This window comes from Amphiura filiformis, chromosome 12, assembly GCF_039555335.1.
Source record: "Amphiura filiformis chromosome 12, Afil_fr2py, whole genome shotgun sequence".
Lineage (NCBI taxonomy): Eukaryota > Metazoa > Echinodermata > Ophiuroidea > Amphilepidida > Amphiuridae > Amphiura > Amphiura filiformis.
In genome coordinates this window covers 16,819,498-16,838,775 of record NC_092639.1, presented here as the reverse complement: position 1 = coordinate 16,838,775, position 19,278 = coordinate 16,819,498, and the positions used below count along the sequence as shown (strand labels likewise).

The following is a 19,278-nucleotide window of genomic DNA, read 5'->3' as shown; positions in this document are numbered from 1 at the left end:
TATCCAGAAAAAGAAATTATAAGATTTGACCCCGGTTAACCTTTGACCTGACCCCTGTAAAGTGTTCCAAAATGTTCCCTTGATCATTAAGTTTGTTGTCACCAAGTTTGAGCCCCGTACCCCTTACAGTTGTCTAGGAAAAGCATTTCTAAAATTTGACCTCTGCATGACCTTTGACCTGACCCCTGCAAAATGTCCCCCTGGCCATGAGCAGACCCTGATCATGAGATTTGTTGTCATTACAGACATCATCCATGCGATAGGGTGAATCATGAGGTTCAATGTGTCTTTTGTCGCAAATGTCATGTAGCTGAGCCAGCTTGTCAGTGACGGAGCCCCTTACTTTACTTGCTCAATACCACTCACATGTAAAATACAATTTACATGAGGACGTTGCTGCAGTGAGTCTGACTCAGTACCTTTCCCGGGGGTACCTTTATCACCCTTGCGTTTTGGCATGATTATCCACCACTTCACTATAACTATGCTACGATTTTTAGTTCACTAACACCAGTTCTAGCTAATAATAAGTTAAGTCATGCACCTAGAAGAGAAAATAGTAAATAAATCAATAACATCAAAATATCCTTCTCAATGTACCAAAAAGAGCTCCTATTAATTATATACAGACGAGTATGCCTCGAAGATAATATTTTTAGTAATATTTTGCATTTTAATGTATCCAACATGTTTAAATCATGAAAATAACCCTTTTAATTGATTGCTCATGTCCACATTATCCCGAAAAAATGGGGTCATTTGTTTTCCTATGATGTCGAGTTCAAAAGTTATGTCAATTTCATTGAATTTTGTCGGAATCCAACATGGCCGCCAAATGAACACCATGGGACATAATATTTTGCATTTTAATGTATCCAACATGTTTAAATCATGAAAATAAACCTTTTAATTGATTGCTCATGTCCACATTATCCCGAAAAATGGGGTCATTTGTCTTCCTATGATGTCTAGTTCAAAAGTTATGTCAATTTAATTGAATTTTGTCGGAATCCAAGATGGCCGCCAAATGAACCCCATGGGACAATATTTAATTTTGGAAACATCAAAATTCATTTACTAGACACCTTCAGGATTACAAAAATGTCTAAATGCAATGACGCAATGGTTTATGTACTCAATTGTCGTCAGCCTTCATTGTATTACTATTACGGGGACGTCATTGCACTCGACAATTTCGGTGCTCGAGAATTTTGAATATCGCGTGTTGAGAGACGAATGTTTTTATTCGTTTTTATGTTTTATTTTAAATTAAACCATGTGATTCGTACTTGATAATTATTTTTCTTACATATAAGGCATAATGTTGTGATTGCCGGAGATTTCCTTTAATGATCTATGGTTTATTTGCACTTTTGAGTTGACCTTTCAACGCAGCTCAATTGTATCCAAAACACACGTAGGCCTAAACTCAAAATGTCGGCTATACATGTATATGACTATATTGTGATTGGTGCAGGAAGCGCAGGATGTGTAGTTGCTTCTCGGTTGTCAGAAGATTCCAATTCTACTGTTCTTCTGTTAGAAGCAGGGTCATCTGATGAGGATTGTCCTAATATATCTATACCTGCTATGGTAGGAACTCTGTGGCAAACTGACATAGATTGGAGTTTTAAGGTGTGTAAAAGTTTGTGAAACAGGGCAGGGAGTCTAATTTTTCCTCTAGAGTATGTACAATGAGCATTAGTTTTCCTCTTTTAAAATCGATGACTGTCTATTAGGAGTAAGTTATGACCTGTCGTGTTTGGTCAAGCTGAGTTCTAGCCGCAGTCTGTGACCCTCACGGAATTAGCGAGCGCGTATAGCGCGAGGCGTTCAACCGAAGCGCTTTCGCAAACTCTCTGGATAGTATATTTAAAAAAATAAAACATTAAATTAAAATAAAATTAAAAATAAAATATATAAAAGCAACAGAGCCCAAAAGTAGTGCTAGCTGAGTTGTTGAGCGAGTTGTAGATTGTGTAGGGGTCGGGGTGTGTGTGTTTGTGTTTGCCGTAGTTGCTGTAGGACCTTAACGTTAACAAGCAAAATTCCACTTCATTTTGTTTCTTTAGGGTGTCAAATTAAGAATTCAAGAAATTAGGTTGTCACTTTTTTTAACAGGCAACCTTTCTTTTTGAACACTTAACACCCTAAAGAAAGAAAAACAGGTAGAACAAACATTTTCATGAAATATATTGCAGCCTGCAATACTATAGTGGATTAAGAATTTGTGGAGTTATCGGGAATTCATGACAATCTCATAGCACCACCCTTAACTACACCAACCACACAATGCGCAACTCAGTCGCCATTGCATTTGAAGACCTGAGCGCAAGAAGACCGTAAGTCCTCTTGGCCCCTCAACATGTATACCATCATAAACTTATCCCTGTGTAAAATAAAATTCGACCTTTTATCACCCTAATCCTGGTTAAAAACTCTTTGCTCAACACTGATCTAGGCCAATCAATAACTGTTTGCCTATCACAAAGGCACTGGCCAATTATGACGTCAATAAATCAATAACTGGTCATGCATTGGTCTGCTGACTTGGTTGAGTTTGGCTGGGAGGGCCACTAACTGAGGAAAAACTGTCACTCATACAAACAGGGCGACTACGTTGAAGACATTGACCAATAGAATTGCTTTTTGGACTCATGATAGAGAAAAAAATGACGATGATTGACATGTGAGTTTCTAAGGAATCGAATTCATGGTTCGCTTGTGGCGCTGTTGCAAAGTCAGAGAAAGTTTCAGGCCGTGGAAGGCATGAAATCCCCATTCAATTAGTACACAGATTCTTGAGTGATAGATTTGCACAACATGTCATATAAACCCTACAACTACGTTGAAAACATGCTCTATTTTATTTTTTGAAAAGATATTAGTAATCACAACAAATTTCTGCAAATGATGATCTGAGTTTCTAAGACATTGAATTAAAAATAACATCAGGACGACGTTCTAAAAAAAGTTTCCTATACCTTCAACACAGAGCCGTGTGCTGAGGTCACGCGTCAATTACAGACACACTGTGTAGCTAGTATAGGAAAATGGACAATAAGTTTACAATGCACTAAAGTAACGTATAGTTTCTTAGGGTTTTATAATGTTTAATACATGTTCCAGGGTGAAAACATCATGAAAGGTTGTGAAAGATTTGTTTTGGCCCCTGAACATGTATAAAACATTACCAAACTATATGAAACTATACGCAACTTTAGTGTATACATGTTGAGGGGCCCAGTGGACTTACGGTCTTCTTGCGCTCAGGTCTTCATTTTGTAATTTGCATGTTTTAGTAGTCATGTCAATTAATTTAATTTTTGGCTGTCTGAAAATGCAAACTGTTGCTTGGACGACCTATTCGCCAGCGAAGTGGTTACATAACTCCCTGGTGGTAACTGGACAAAGATGTTTTACTTTAGTAAAACCTAGATACGATGATGCCTATACTGATGCACGGCAGTGAACGTAACCGTTCCGGTTGAAATCCAGAAATGACGTCATTTGTTCTGGTGCTGCCACTTCTGGGTAACGCGGGAGAAGAACATGCCTTTTGCAAACAAAATGGCCGACTCGTCCCGGCCCCTTTCCAGCGAAAATACAGTTTCTTTAGCCAATGTGAACATGGGGTCATCGGTTATAATATTTTCCTATCATATTGGACTAACACGTCAGCTATATGGTATTTCACGATATAACAGTAATAAAAAGAAAACTGCAAACGTTCGTTCGTCGGATGTTTGACGAAGTGACCAGCTCTAATGACGTCATGATGTAAACAACGTCCGGGTCATTAATAATTAATCAGGTAAACCCAAATATGGAAACCTCCAAACCTATGCAAATTAGGTATTCGACGAATCGGAATACGATCAGCCCACCTCCAAACCTATGCAAATGAGTTCAGGCGGTTACATGAACATGTACAGTAGTTCGGCTCTTGTTTATACCGACCTCTGTGTAACTGGATCACATACCTCATAGTACATGCCATAAACTTTGTGTTGCGACATGTAGGGGGCCTATTTAGTAAATGAAGAGCTTATTTCCAAACCGTGTTAAGTCCACAACCACATGTTTCTCATTTTACTTGTGTGATACAATCACAATTACTTTGACAAGTTTGACATTTAGCAACAATGAGTTGTAGCATCAACAAGCCATTATTTACCACAACAATGCTGGTTAACAATATGCAGACTATTGTTCTCATTTGGGAATCAAAAGCTTCACACAGCATTGTTACTATGCATCCATCCACTGTTTGCTTTGTAATGATACATCCATTGCAATGTCGCACAGGTAAACCAGAAACATGTGTTTGTGAACTTAACACTGTTTGGAAATAAGCTCTTCAAATATCGGTCATAACTTACTCACTTTCAGACTGTTCCCCAGAAGCACGCAGCGCAAGCATACACAGACGAGACAATTGCATGGCCTCGTGGAAAGGTAAGTAAAATTGATTAAAGAAATCAACATTTTTTAAAACTTTGTCTTGTAGAATTGAAGACATTGTAAATCATAAAATGGAGGGAGCTCCATTGTGTCAAATTAAAGGTCCGTAACGCGATCGACAGCATCATCCCCCGATTTGTCTCAGTGTTGATGACTTGATGGTATCATATCGTCGGTCGCAACACATAGTGGCGTACGTGAAGGACAAAATACGTCTCCGAGCAAACAGTTTTCGTATTGGTATGAATTATTTTTTTTACTTCTCGTGGTGGAAATGTTTTTGATGTCTGCTAATTCGATTTGCAAGGAAAAGAAAGTATGTTTTGCCGTTTCAACGAACGAAAACGATTGAGTATTGCCAAAGTTATGTTTGAATTAATTATGACTTAAAAAGTTATCATAGGTTAGGCCTACACATATAAACATAAACTTGTTCAGCAATCAGCATATCAAAAAAATGACATGGTCAAAGCGGGGGAATGATCACGAGGTCATATCAGTGGAGCATAGCATGATGTTTGGTTGCCTGTAAGTGCATAATTGATATGTTGATAACAGATCTAATAATGTTGTGGAATCAAAATCTTCATTATATGGACCACATTGAAGTCAAAGTAATTATCTATCCTATCCTGTATCGTTTTATGGATAAAATTGACTCAAAATGTTATTGATGATATTATTGCTATCTTTAACATCAGTTTTGTCTTTTCAACGGAAAAATCCGATTGAAAATAAAGTTTTTAGGGCTAGCTATAATATTGAACAATATATCCCATATTTTGACATGCACTTATAGAAAATACATAAATTATTGTCTTACTTTATAAATGATAAATACTGTAAAATGACACATAACTAAAGTGAGGCCAATTTCTATCTTGTTATTTAATTCATAAAATTACATTCAACAAAATGAGTGAAGACTGAGAAAACACACAATGCAGACTACAGAATGGAGTAGGTAAGATGCCATGTCCATAGCTTTGCAGGAGTTTCGGACTAACAATCAACACATTCAAAAAATACAGTTTAAAAGTGAAGATTGTAGTGAATGATCAGTCCTTTATCATGTGCTTGCCACTATCTACTTTATAGTAAACTATACATTGCGAAATAATATAAAATTATTTTAAAATAAAATGTGCATGTAAGTTGAGTTAACATATAGCGAATTAACTAACAACTGCAGTGTATTTCTTGATTTTTATAATAAGCATGGGTAAAAAGCAGTAAAGACAAAAATACAGAACAATTTGGAGTAATGAATTAAAGAGTTGACAGGAGTTATAGGAGTTAATGTGTTTTGCTGTTTCAGTGTGCATGTTCTCACCATTGATGGTTTGGTGAACTGTCATGTAACATGGATGTAAGCGTGATCTAAAAATGCCTTTCACGGTGACCCAAACTATTTACAAGACCTCTTCTGCATTGACGCTGGCCTTCCCTTTTAAAGGGAATTTTTATTGAGTGATATGCTGCTAGTAACGGAGTCGATACTCCTCCACTGTTATCTCTCAGTGGCCCGATTCCATTTGAAATTGAAGTTTAAGGTTCAAACTATTAAACTGTATCTTTAATAGTTAACAAGGAATAACTATTATTGGAAAATAGCTAGCTTAAAACCTATACGCCACTATGTGAAACGGAAAATTTGGAAAATCACTCTACGCCACTATGTGTTGCGACCGACGATATGATAGTCTTGTTCAAGACGCCCCGTCTCAATATACTATGGCCAGCTAATTTCTGCACTTATCATTTATATTTAGCACCATTGGCAAGCCAAGCGAGCACTCACAGCTATTGGCACTGTCAATTTTTTCTTCATGGTTTTACATTGTACAAACCGCGATCGGCGAGGCGAAGCCGAGCGTATTTTGAGCATGCCCATCGCTATATAGAATCGATCACCGTTGTTGGCTGTTACTAATACACGCGTAACATACAGCATGTGGCCCCTGGTGGATACAGGCTTGAATCAAGACTAATCATATGATAGATCATATTTTTCTCATTACCATCCTGAATTACTGATTACCAAATTACACACGCCCACGGAATTCTGGGTACGAGGTATGATACCTGTTCGCCCGGAAAAATAGATCAAAATATATAGAGGGCGCTACATGGATACACACTCATAGATATTTAAGCGTAAGCGTAGATGAGAAACTCGCAGATTCGAATGAAGTCACGCGCTCTGCTCCGCGTCGTGTTACCTCTCTCTCTGAAATGTGTCCAAAGTGCCATCGATTTTCAGTTGTTTTCTCCGCATGCATTTATGACGGTTTTTTGTTTCTTAATCCAAACTCTAAAGGCATTTCCTCGGTGGTGGGATATTATTCTTACAGATACGACGTATTTTTAGGCAAATCATTATGATTTTAACACAAAATTGGCAAGAAACTAAATTTTCGAGATTCTAGCATCTTATTTTTATATTATTGTTCAATAGATACCCACAAAAAAAGCTCATTGACATAATTTCAGTTGATATTTTATAAGTATACCCCAAATCATGAACTTTCTGTGAAATATATATATTAAAAAATAGGATCCAAAAATCAATTGCAAAGGGGATAAAGATCTACTTTTGGCCAGAATGAAGATTTCTCTTGAAAAGGTCTGCATTTGAAAATCTACACCCCCCCACCCCACCCCCACGAAAAAATTCTGGCTACCGGCCGGCCGACTCAAATAATCAGCTTTGTACGCTCCATCGACATCTTCTGCATCGGAAGACGCTGCGAAAACTTCGCGAAATTGCCATTATGGCAATTTCCATTGTTCTTTGCCCTGCAGTGTGCGTACGCATCGTAGTTTGCTCAGGGCACGTGCATGTTAAATTCCAACCACATTTCATACAGTAGAAAAAAGCCATTGAACAATGTAGCGGTTCGTTCAAGCATATCGATAGACCAGTCCCTCGCCTTTGTTGATAAACAATGATGTCAAGTGGTCTATACAGCTGGAAATTAATATTTTCTTCACATTTTCATCGTTAATAGATAATCAGGGAGCTAACATGGCTAATTAGTTTTCAATTTTCTGATGCGTTATAAATAGTAATTTTTGTTTGTGTAAATTTAACAAACTTCAATAGATACTTGGTGGTACGAGCAGTATAAATTACATGGCGTATGTTCGTGGGCATTCTGCTGACTATGACTCGTGGGAGAGGCTAGGATGTGATGGGTGGGGCTGGAAAGATGTGCTGCCTTACTTCATCAAAAGCGAAAATAACACATGGTGAGTATATCGTATAATCTCACAAAATATACTGCGCCAATAAATTTTGTAATAGATGCACTGCACATCCTGCACATTATGACACCACATTGAATCCAATGTGACTTCAAGAAGTAAAGTTACAAGCATTTAATTAGACGAAGGTCCAGTTTCAAAAGTGACAAACTGGCCTATTCAAAACTCCACAGACCACAAATCTGGTTTGAGAGTGGTGAATGGCTAATTTATGCGTTTGGCTTTAATTTAAAACAAAAGGAACACTGAAACAAAAGATCTGACAAATAAAATGAAAGTTATGAAAAGTACAGAGAAGTAAAAACTGAAATAAAAACTGCTTTAAATAACGCTTCATTGAAGAAACTGCGTTGTCTATTTGTTGCGCTTGTTGGAATCTTTTTTGCGCCTTGTATAGGCCAGTTTGTCACTTTTAAAACTGGACCTTCGTCTATTCAATTGTTTGTAACTTGACTTCTTGAGGTCACATTGGATTCAATGTGGTGTCATAATGTGCAAGATTAGATAGTGCATCTATTAAAAAAACAATTTTACCCCAATATTGTTCAGTGTTGAAATTGTGATTATTTTTCAAAGTGTAAGGATACTTCATTGGCGCAGTATACTATCATTGTGTCTACGTTAATTCAACACATAGTAGTACAAATCATCCCGATCATCGCCAATCCACTTCATCTATAACACAGAAAGCATGTAGATGGTGCATCGGGACTAATTCTGACATATATAGTACAGGGAACCCATACCGTAGTAGCTTAGATAGGACATCACCAATAACGAAAATGTCATACCGATAAATGATGTGTCTGTTTTCCCGGGTTTTTAAAGTTTGCCTTGCGACTAATTCTGACAGACATAAATGTGATATAATTCGATCGTTTTTATTTTATTATGATAACATGTAGCCAGAAATACACGGATCCAAAGTTCCACGGCGTTGGAGGACCGTTAACTGTGTCGGATCACTCTAGTTATAGAACGCTACTGTCCAAAGAAGTCATCAAAGCTGGTAACTACGAATAATTAAAATACTGGCGTAATATTAAGGCCGAGTTGACTGTTTTTGGTTATTTGTAGTAAATGTTGATCGTCCGCTGCGTTCTCTGCGCTTTATCGACGGTCTACTGCAGCGGAAACGCTGCGGAAAATAGCCGCTGCCTCTGTCGCAGCTAAAACCAGCCGCCGCTATATGGCACAATTTACATTAACAAGTAAAGCTAAGGCGGATCTCGAACCATGAGTCTTGCCTGCTTTCGCGATTACTATTGGTAGCAGGAGTAAATGAACCCCAGGAAATGAACATGCAAAAATCTATGATGATTTTACCCCGAATGACACCAAAATGACGCTGACATTTTTTGTCTTGCTACGGTGGTCGTTTCCACCAAATTTCATGAACCTGCAACAATCTATGGCGGTTTGACCCCGGATGACCCCGAATGACCCCAAAACGACCTTGCGATTTAGCATGTTTTGCGCCAAAAATCTAATCAGGTCGAGATCCTCTGGCCACGCTACTCCCCACCAAGTTACGTCACTGTACCCCATACGGATCTCCAGATAATCTGTTCCGATCTGCAGAAGTTTCATCATCATAGCTCTTACGGTTCTTAAGATAACGTGTTCACAAGCTTTTCCGAACACACACCATCACATACACACACACCCCCAATACCCCCAAACCCCACGCCCATAGTGACCACTAAGTTTCACCCTGAACATAAGGTGGCTCAAAATGTAATGTAAATTTATGTGGTTGTCTTGTTATTTGACCAATATTAACCACATGTGAAATTATTGGAAACATATGAACAGATATACAAAAGATATAATGCACTTAAGGGGGTACTGCACCGCTGCCCAAAATTGTGCCTATTTTTTGCATTTTTCTTAAAAATTATAGCGCATTAGGGACAAGTAAGATATGTATATTATAGGGGCAAGGACTACAACTACTGCACTGTAAATTTTATTTTAGCACAGACAACAGTTGTGAGGTTACAGTCAAAATTGAGGAAAAACCAATATTTGATCAATAAATCAATAACTACTTACTTTGAGTTGCTGAATATTTAGTTCAGTAGTTGTAGTCCTTGCCCCTATAATATACATATCTTACTTGCAGTGATGCCAACGCCGCGCCTTAGGCGCACAATTGGGCTACTTGGCGATCACTTGCCGCTACTCAAAAAAGCATGCCGCTACTTGCCTAAAATTGGGCTACTTTTGACAGTGTCAGGCCGCGGCACTAATTTTATGTATTTTTCTTTCAATGTAGCCGATTTATAAAGGTTTTGAGCCTCTAAAGCCTCAAATTGCAATTACAATGCGTTTTGGGACCATTAATATTGATCGGTTAGTAACTTCCAAGTGAGAATGAAATGAAATGAAATGATATGAAATGAAATGAAATGAGTACCGGAAGTTTAAAAGTCAAGTGTTTTTCCGCCCAATTGGGTGGTTTGCGTTTTAAATTTGGGCAAATCCGCCCAAATATCGGGTATTGGGCGCTTTTTTGGAAGCTTAAAAAATTGGGCTACTTGAGAATCTTTTACCGCGGCCTGGTGAGTCAATGCGCCGCGCCTTGACGCTGAAAAGTTTTGGCAACACTGCTTACTTGTCACCAATGTGCTATAATTTTTGAGAAAAATGCAAAAATAGGCATAAATTGGCCAGGGGGTGTAGTACCCCCTTAAGTTATCTAACCGCTTTAACCTTTACTTCTTCTTCAGGTATAGAACTTGGTTATCCGGAAATTGATATCAACGATGGAAACTGTGTAAGAGAAATAACATGCTTTTTAACGAGGGAAATGAATGTCGAAGGGAATCGGGACCTTTCAATTATTTTTTTTTCTATTATTGGTTGAGAATTACAGAAACGGTGGTCTAAAACCTAATAAAGAAATGAAATCAAAAGGTGCACTTTTGTGTTCTAATCAATGAAAGCACGACGCCAGTTTTAACGTATTAATCAATGGAAGCACGGTGATGGTTCTCTTGTTCATGAACGCTTTGCGTGCAAATCAATAGGGCGCGTAATGGAGCAAACTGCAACTTTTAAATTGGCATCTTCCTTGGGTTTTTGGATCGCCATATCTTTATTTTTTGAACAATTTCAACAAATGAGGAAGCTAAAAGATGCAGCTATTGGCTGCTGGTTCCAATTATTTTACTGTATCTGATGGGTACAACAGTTACTCTCGATCATTGTCAAAGGTCCAAAATGTCAGGCTGGTAATTTGTAGAGTCGAACCAGTCACCATGGTAATAATAAAAAAAAAATTACCATGGTTACATGTACTGTGTAGAGCACGGTGAGAAATTGGTCAGGATGCAGTTCCACTCATGGTCCATGGTCAATGGTCCGTGGTCACAAGGTTCAGCATGTTCAGAGCGGGTTCGAACCCACGTGCAAGGACTTTAAAAAAGAACTCAAAAGCAAGTATTTTTCATTTGTATAAAATGGACCCAAAGCAAGTAAATGCGGTTGTTTTCCTTCACTAAGCAAGTATTTTACTTGCTTTTTTTGTACGCGGGTGATATACAACTATCTATCTTCTTGTTTTAGACTCCACTCACGGGCAGCAATTTGGAGATATCACACTGTGCGCCGGTATTATTGACAGCCAATGAAAGTAAAGCACTTTGATATATATAATGAATGATCTGAAGGCGCTATGTAAATTGAATGCCTACATTTAATCTATTTTATAGTACAGCCCTTTTGTGAACGAATTAAGTATCAGGGAATGACCATGTGTTGTAAAATAATATTCCACAGATTGGATTTGGTGATTGCCCTGCAACAATATTTGATGGCGAACGGAATAGTACCGCCCGGGCATTCTTGCATCCAGTCATGGATCGAAACAACCTCACTGTTACTACCAATGCACTTGTCACCAAGGTTGGTGTGTTTCAAGCATATGATCCAATCACTATGGACCACAATAGCCTCATCTCAATGGCATAGTCCAATAACCTCAATTACATAATCATAGTGCAGAATTTGACCTCAAATTGCAGAGTATGAGTTTTTGTACCCAAATTTTCAAAGGCCATTCAATGAATGTACAAATGTAATGGGGTTTAAGAACTGTGCCCCTGATAGATGAGCATGTTGTGGATCCTAGTGAATTAGCGTTTGGAAGATGTAGGCATTTCAAAACACACCAAACCGGGTTGAGAACAATAATTTTGATACAGCATGTAAGATTATTGCAATTGGATAACTCAAGAATTGACTAAAGTACTCTAATTATACATATTATCAATATTTTAAAATTAATGTTGGAGGTACATGTTGGACCTACGTTAAGGTAAACGTGGGAAAAGAGTAGAGAGCGATTTCCAAACGTACGCATCGAACCTACGTGAAATCTATTCATAACCACTCTCCTGTGACGGGACTTTGAATAGATTTCACGTACGTTCGATGCTACGTTTGGAAATCGCAATCTCTATAATATGTGAAGTACTAACCGCGTCTATAATGTAATTTGTCATGGTTGTTGTAACGCCGTCGGGTTTGTCATTCCACCCTGGTACTAAAGAACCGCTCAATACAGAACCACTAAAATCGGTTCTCGGTTGCAATTTTCGCTCATTATAGATTAGTCTAGTTTGGGCTTTTGTTCTTTTTCGCGACGTTTATCGCAACAGCATAACGTCGAGCTTAATTATTTTAGTCTTTAGGTGAAGGTGAAGGGAATTACCTTACATTTCTCTGGAGTTAGAAGATTCATTCTTGACCAGCAAACATTTTTAAAGGCTTCAGAGTAAAAAAAAAAAGCATTTACATTGTTGGCCAATCTAAACTAAACATCAGGAGACGAGCCTGGTTACGTTCGTACGGATTGGAGAGTCAACAAGGAGTGAAGCATTATTTATCAAAGCACGGACAATATCTCGCCCTACGGCGTTCAATTAACGCACGGTTAATACTACGTTCACTTGATGAACGGGTATCATGGCTTAAGGCACAAAGATGAATATTCAATTACGCAAATGAATTATCGTCACAACACTTTTATTACTGCGTAATTTTATCTTGTTTCTGAAAAGATTCTTATTGAAGACAATAAAGCAGTTGGTGTGGAATATATGATAGGAGACAAGACTGAATCGGTTCGTGTTTCCAAAGAAGTCGCTTTGTGCGGAGGAACAGTAAACTCACCTCAGGTATGGTAATCTATTGACTTTCAAAAGCGTGCCATCCTATATATATATCATCAATCTTTATTCAGCAAAACAGACAAACAAAGAAAGTAATGAAAAACAAAGACTGGACTTACGCCCAGGACAAGTTGGTAGACAAAAGTCATCAACTATGCAGGGCTATGCATGCAACGACGCGAGCAACGAAAAACTATAAACTGGACGAGAGCCAAAGAAGATTAAAGCTGGAGGTGGGGTTGATCAGCAGTGCCCCAGGCAAAAAAGTGCATGTTTGGCCTCATTCGGCTGACCAAACAAGTTTAAAAATCAACTGCCCTTTTTTTAAACTAATTCTTCCCATTTTCATAGTGAAAATGTGGTATTTTGTGTATTATTTCGACCTTAAATGAACAACTTTATGTAAAATATCCCTTACAAACTTGCCTTTTAGCATTAGTCGACTGCATGTCTGACATAGTCTGGTGCAATTTGGATGGCGAGTTTTGGCTGGTTTACTATTCAAAGCCCGTCTCCTGAATTCACCAGACTATTCATGTGCAATGTTTCAAACTATAAAATTGGCCAAAATGATATCTCTCCTTTAAAAAAAAACAATTAAAAGATCAAGTGGGTAATGGTGAATCCAACGGACGAGGACACAAAACGCATCAATGATCAATAAATGATACAAGAGGATACCTTGAATATAAACAACAGAAAAGAAAAAAAGAGCAAGGTACACCAACTTGATGTGGGGAAACAAGTAGAATATAGACTGGACAGTATACAGGGGGGGGGGACAAAAATAGCAAATGTAGGCATAAGAAGTAGGCAAAGTTAGATAGCCAAAAATTATCCGAGTTCCAAGGCCGACAGAAGTGCTAAACCTGCAAAAACAACAAGGATCAATGGGAATATAAAGGTGCACTAGACGGCTGACGCTCGGGGGCTGACGGCTCGAAACGTCGCGTTGTTTTTTTCTGTTTGGTTTTGTTTGTCTGCTATGTGTACAGTGATTTTCATCACTTCCAGTGTACTTTTGTACTGTTTTCCTGACACTTTTGTGGGCTCTGGAATTGGCGATTTTTGGCCATCGAACTTTGTCTGTTTTTGTGCCTACACTGATTGTTTGATTTATCGTGTCTGTTTATATGCACAGTGATTTTCATCACTTGTTCTAGTGCACCTTTATATTCCCATTGATCCTTGTTGTTTTTGCAGGTTTTGCACTTCTGTCGGCCTTGGAACTCGGATAATTTTTGGCTATCTAACTTTATCGAACTTATGCCTACTTCTTATGCCTACATTTGCTGTTTTTGTCCCCCCTGCATTAAAAGATGTTATTAAAACAAAAATTGGTTGTGAATAATACTGATATTTATTTTGCACTTTCGTATTTCCTATTCGACCGACCGACCTTTTTTTTCCAAACCAAGTGCATGAAGTGAGGCCAAACATACACTTTTTTGCCTTATACCAGAATAATACAAGCGTATGGTTTACAACATCAATGAACAGTATTTAACTCTGGAAGCAACGCGATAAATAACAATAATAATATGAATAGTAAAGACATAAAGAAATCTATTTGATTTAAAACAATGTCATCAATCTTGCAGATTCTGATGTTGTCTGGAATAGGTCCTAGATCACATCTTGAGAGTCTCGGCATAGAATGTATTGCTGATTTGCCTGTTGGTAAGAATCTTCAGGTACGTGTACCCGGCAGCACTTTGAATGATGTATGCATGTTATTCCAAACAAGTTTGGGGAAAAGTTCAAGGGCATTGGACCTCGACTATTGCTCGAATAAGAAAGAATATTCTGAACATAATGTATTAGAAATAGTACATAGGCCTATGTGCGGTTATTGAGCTCCTCAATTGATAATCATGGATTCGAGGGGGCAGGGGGCACCCGAGTTTCGAAAGTGTGCGGACAGCGATTCAAAATTAGGGGTCTTTCGGTGAGAGATTTGACGCCAAAAATGTGGTTCATTGGATCAGAATCCCTAAAACCGATATCATAACTTTTAACCCTTTTAAACTCAAGTAACTGTTCGTAAGTTAGGAATACCTTTTTACTAGACGTAACTTTACGAAGGGTCCCTATATTAACCCCTATTACTTACGAAGGGTACAGTTCGTATAAAGTATGTTTAGTGAAATGGAACTTACCATTCAACTTAAGTTACGATTGACTACGTAAATTCTTAAAGTTGAGTAAAGTTGAGTTAAATGGACCTCTTACAATTATTTTGGGCCCATAGTGTTGTGATATGAATCTAAGGGATTCATTCACCGCGCGTACTCATACCCAATCAGGACCTAATCACTCACTCAGCCAATAAACCAACGTGCCGTGAGGCTATCGTAGTAGAAATATAATAAATGATTTTGCTACACAAATCAATATTCGTCCGTCTATTAATTTCTTCATGGTGGCAGCGGTGCAGAAAATACAAAGTTTTGCACACTTTCAAATGAAAAGAAACAAAATAACATTCTGTTTGAAAAGAAACAAAATAACATTCTGTTAAAGATACAAAATAAAACAGGAACATAATTTGGGATGTTGGGAGAGACGGAGTTGAAAGCGGGTCAATCTTGCCGCACATTCTCGTCACCCATTTTCAGTGACTGCCCCGGGTTGATAATAACACCTACAATGATGCAGCTAATACTTCCAATCTGTATGAAATATATCATATGTCGCAACTCCGTCATTACTTCATCAACAGGATCATCTGCTATGTCAATTAAAAGGTAGTATAAATGAAGAAAGTGGCGTGATGTCTCTTAACGATATTATGGACCCGAAATATCAGGAACAATATAAATTGGATAAAACAGTATGTATATTTGAATTCTATTCATCAGTCCGGTCCGACTGCCTGATCAGGAAGTACTGCCGAATCAGACAGTATGTTGCCGAGTCAGGCAGTATGGTATCCCACAATGCAATGCTCTATTTCAAATAGAGCATCTTTTGATATACCGTTATTTCTTGGTTTAGAGTAAAGAAGTAGGTAAAATATATAAAATTATCAATGAATGTACAATTAGTAGTATTTTTTCATCAATTTTAGTTAAAATAAAGTTAATTTGCATATTTAAATTGTTTTTTTATTTAAATTATTTTTCTCCCGGTGGAATTTTTTTTCGCCCGGTGAAAAATTGTCAACTTACATGTAGCTCATGTGTGTCAAAGTAAAATGTCCCCCGATCTTTTATAAAATCACCATGGACAATTTAGTCCTTAGTCTGTCGAATTCGGAAGGGTTACCAAAGCCTGTGTTGCCTAAATCGGCAACATGCTGCCTGATTCGGCAGTACTTCCTGATCAGGCAGTCGGACCGGACTGTTCATATCTGTCTTCTCTGTCACAATGTCGAAAATCATATACCGTAAAAACTCGATCGAAGGCCTTTAAAATATGCAAACATGAAGAGCCCCATCCACCAAAGTGTAAAGGGTTTTGAGCAAATCGTCGATACACTTAGTTATATACGAACAAGTAAACCTGCAAATGTGTGTCTCAACCCTATTGGCTCAGTTGGTAAGGCGCCGGACTTTGGTACAATTTCATGTTTTCAAAAGCGCTCGATAGTAAGCACATATGCTAACTATCGAATTTTTACGGTATGCATCTTGGTGAAGATGTCTTTGTATGGCCGTCATATTGATTGATATTCCTGGAGTAGATTTGAGTGGCGTAATCAGACTTCGATTTAAGAAGGCTAAGTGTGGACTTTTCCAAATGAAAACCTGATGAATCTGCCATATCATTTGTTATAGAATTAGGAGTGGGGAGGGGGGGGGTCGTCTTCTGCACTTTTCGTCATCCAAACTTAATTGTAATTTTGTTTTTCTTCAAAGGACTCTGGACGAACAATGGCATAGAATCGTTTGGATTCATCAAGTCAGGCTTAGAGGTAAGGTATTGTGCAGTTCCCAGCAAACACAAAAACGTTTTAAAAACGTTTTAAATAAGTTATATTTTGGCTTTTGGTTAGGTAAAAACGTTTTAATAACATTAAAATGTCGGGTTATATAAAAGTCATGATAACGTTTTAAAACGTTTTCTATGAAAAAACACTACAACAATATTTTTAAATGTTTTCAAAAAATGTAACATTGTAAAAATAACATTATGGTAAAATATTTGAACCCAGCAAACACAGAAATGTTCTTAAAATGTTTTATTCAAAACCTTAAGGGGGTACTTCACTCCTGTGGTAAATTTGGGACTATTTTTGCATTTTTCTCAAAAAATAATAACACACTGGTAACAAAAGTTATGTATATTATCGGGGCAAGGAAACCAATTACTACACTGAAATTTCAGTGACTCAAGACAAGCGGTTCAGTATATATGATAGGAAACAAGGTACATTGTAGCGGTACCTCTTTTTTTATCATAAATAACAAACCGCTTGTCTCGGGTCACTGAAATTCCAGTATAGTAATTGGATTCCTTGCCCCTATAATATACATAACTTTTGTTACCACTGACTGTTATTAGATTTTGAGAAACATGCAAAAATAGACACAAATTTATCGAGGGGTGTAGTACCCCCTTAATAACATTTAAATGTCGGGATATATAAAGGTTAGGAAAACGTTTTTAAAACGTTATTGAAAATATTTTGGGCAAACATTTTTCGCAAAATATTTTTCAACCCCCAAAATAACATTCTGTTTAGAATGTTTTGTATCAAGTTTTCAAGAATGTTTTTGGAATGTTATAAAAACGTTTTAATACCCTTTATATAACCCGACATTTTAAACGTTTTCTGTAAAACATTTTTGTTTGCTGAGCAGTAGATTATCAAAAAATGTTTTTTAAGGTTATGAAAACGTTTTATACTCTCAATATACCCTTTATATAACCCGACATTTAAACGTTTTCTGACAACCTTTTATAACCCTTTGCGAATGATGTCGAAAACGTTTTGTGTTTGCTGGGTTCCTAACATTTAAAATGGACCTTTTACTTGTTGACAAGTTCGTATACATTACACCCTATTCCATACTGGCATAGTCACGCACAGAAGTTGCTTTGAGCACTAAAAATTGAAACCCATTATGGCCAGAACAAACTTTTGATCACTCTGTTATATAATAGTCTATTTCGCATCATTAAATACTTGAGAGAGATTCAATATTGCATTAGACAATGTCGAAGTCGAAAAGACAATTAAAAAGTGCCAGCTTTCACAAAATAGTGGCAAACTGTACGGGTTTATATATTTTTCGTTCCACGTTTTATGGATTAAATAATTTTAGGAAAATAGTGTCATGTTTTAATCATTGGCTTATTTTAGTTTTGCCTCTACACTAGAGCTTATTTTACACCAGGACTATCAAAATCTTTGAATCGATGGAATTCTCAATTATTGCACACTCTTAAAATAGCCTTAAAATTAGTTTACTCAACTTGAGTAAAAGGTCACAACTCAACATATTAGGTAAAAATTACTGAAGTTGAGGAAATAATACTCAACATTGAGCTCATATTGATAAAAAGTACTCAACATTGAGGGTATTATTTATTAATATGAACTCAATGTTGAGTATTAGTTACTCAATTTGAGTAATTTTCTACTCAATTGGTTGAGTTGTGACATTTTTACTCAAGTTGAGTAAAATATTTGTAACAGTGTATAAATTGTTCATGTCAAACAGGAAGACGTCGAATGGCCTGAACTCCAAATGACAATGTTCCCGATGTATTATGCAATAGGTCCTGATGAACCCAAAGTACTCGGCATCAACAAAGAGTAAGTGGTATGTTGGGCTATTCCATTTAAAATCTACACTACCCCTGTGGAAGATTTAGCTAAAGTCTTCCACAGAGGGAGTATGAGTTTTGAACAGAATATAATAGAATCAACAACTTCTATTTGAAATACTCACTCCAGTTGTGGAAGATATTGGTAAAGCCATAATATTGGGGAAGTATGGGTTACAAAGTGATTAACCCTTACCAATTACATTTGAAAACATATTCCCGCTGTGAAAGATATTTCCAAAATCTTCCACAGGGGTAGTGTGGATTTTAATTGGAATAGCCCATTGCATTTAAATCAAAAGTAACAACTGCTTATACCTCGACAAAAAATACTTAATTTTGCCGAGGACCATCCCTACCAAATTTTTCACTGAGCAATCTACAATGCAGAAAAAATAAGAAATAGTTCGCACAATAATTCAAATTTGGGCCGTATTAAAACTGAAGTACAGACTCTGTGCTATGTCACCACCCATTTCTAAATGTTATACGATTTCACATAATTGAAGGTAATTGGATTGCAGAAATGATTCACACGGGCCGAAGTGTGCCAGAACACTCGTACATTATTTTTTTGTTTTTATTATTTTTTGTC

The 19,278-nt window shown here is 37.3% G+C and overlaps 2 protein-coding genes across 2 annotated transcripts in view; both read left to right on the top strand.

Annotated features, from left to right (window-relative positions):
* The window catches only part of LOC140165875 (alcohol dehydrogenase [acceptor]-like), a 67,458-nt gene that overhangs the window by 44,318 nt on the left and 3,862 nt on the right, over positions 1–19,278 (top strand). The gene's annotated exons all lie outside the window — the stretch shown is intronic.
* On the top strand, positions 1,415–18,676 carry LOC140165500 (alcohol dehydrogenase [acceptor]-like). Its single transcript, XM_072188791.1, has 11 exons — positions 1,415–1,635; positions 4,393–4,458; positions 7,571–7,716; positions 8,637–8,740; positions 10,464–10,510; positions 11,515–11,640; positions 12,798–12,914; positions 14,510–14,602; positions 15,631–15,832; positions 16,769–16,824; positions 18,578–18,676. Exons 1-11 carry the CDS (start codon positions 1,435–1,437, stop codon positions 18,674–18,676), a joined length of 1,257 nt encoding a protein of 418 aa, XP_072044892.1. The 5' UTR covers positions 1,415–1,434.

Coding starts and splice junctions, on each gene's coding strand:
- LOC140165500 (XM_072188791.1), top strand. CDS start 1,435: ATGTCGGCTATACATGTATATGACTATATTGTGATTGGTGCAGGAAGC. Junction 4,459..7,570: donor TTGCATGGCCTCGTGGAAAG/GTAAGTAAAATT, acceptor AAACTTCAATAG/ATACTTGGTGGTACGAGCAG. Junction 15,833..16,768: donor GTATGTTGCCGAGTCAGGCA/GTATGGTATCCC, acceptor TTTTCTTCAAAG/GACTCTGGACGAACAATGGC.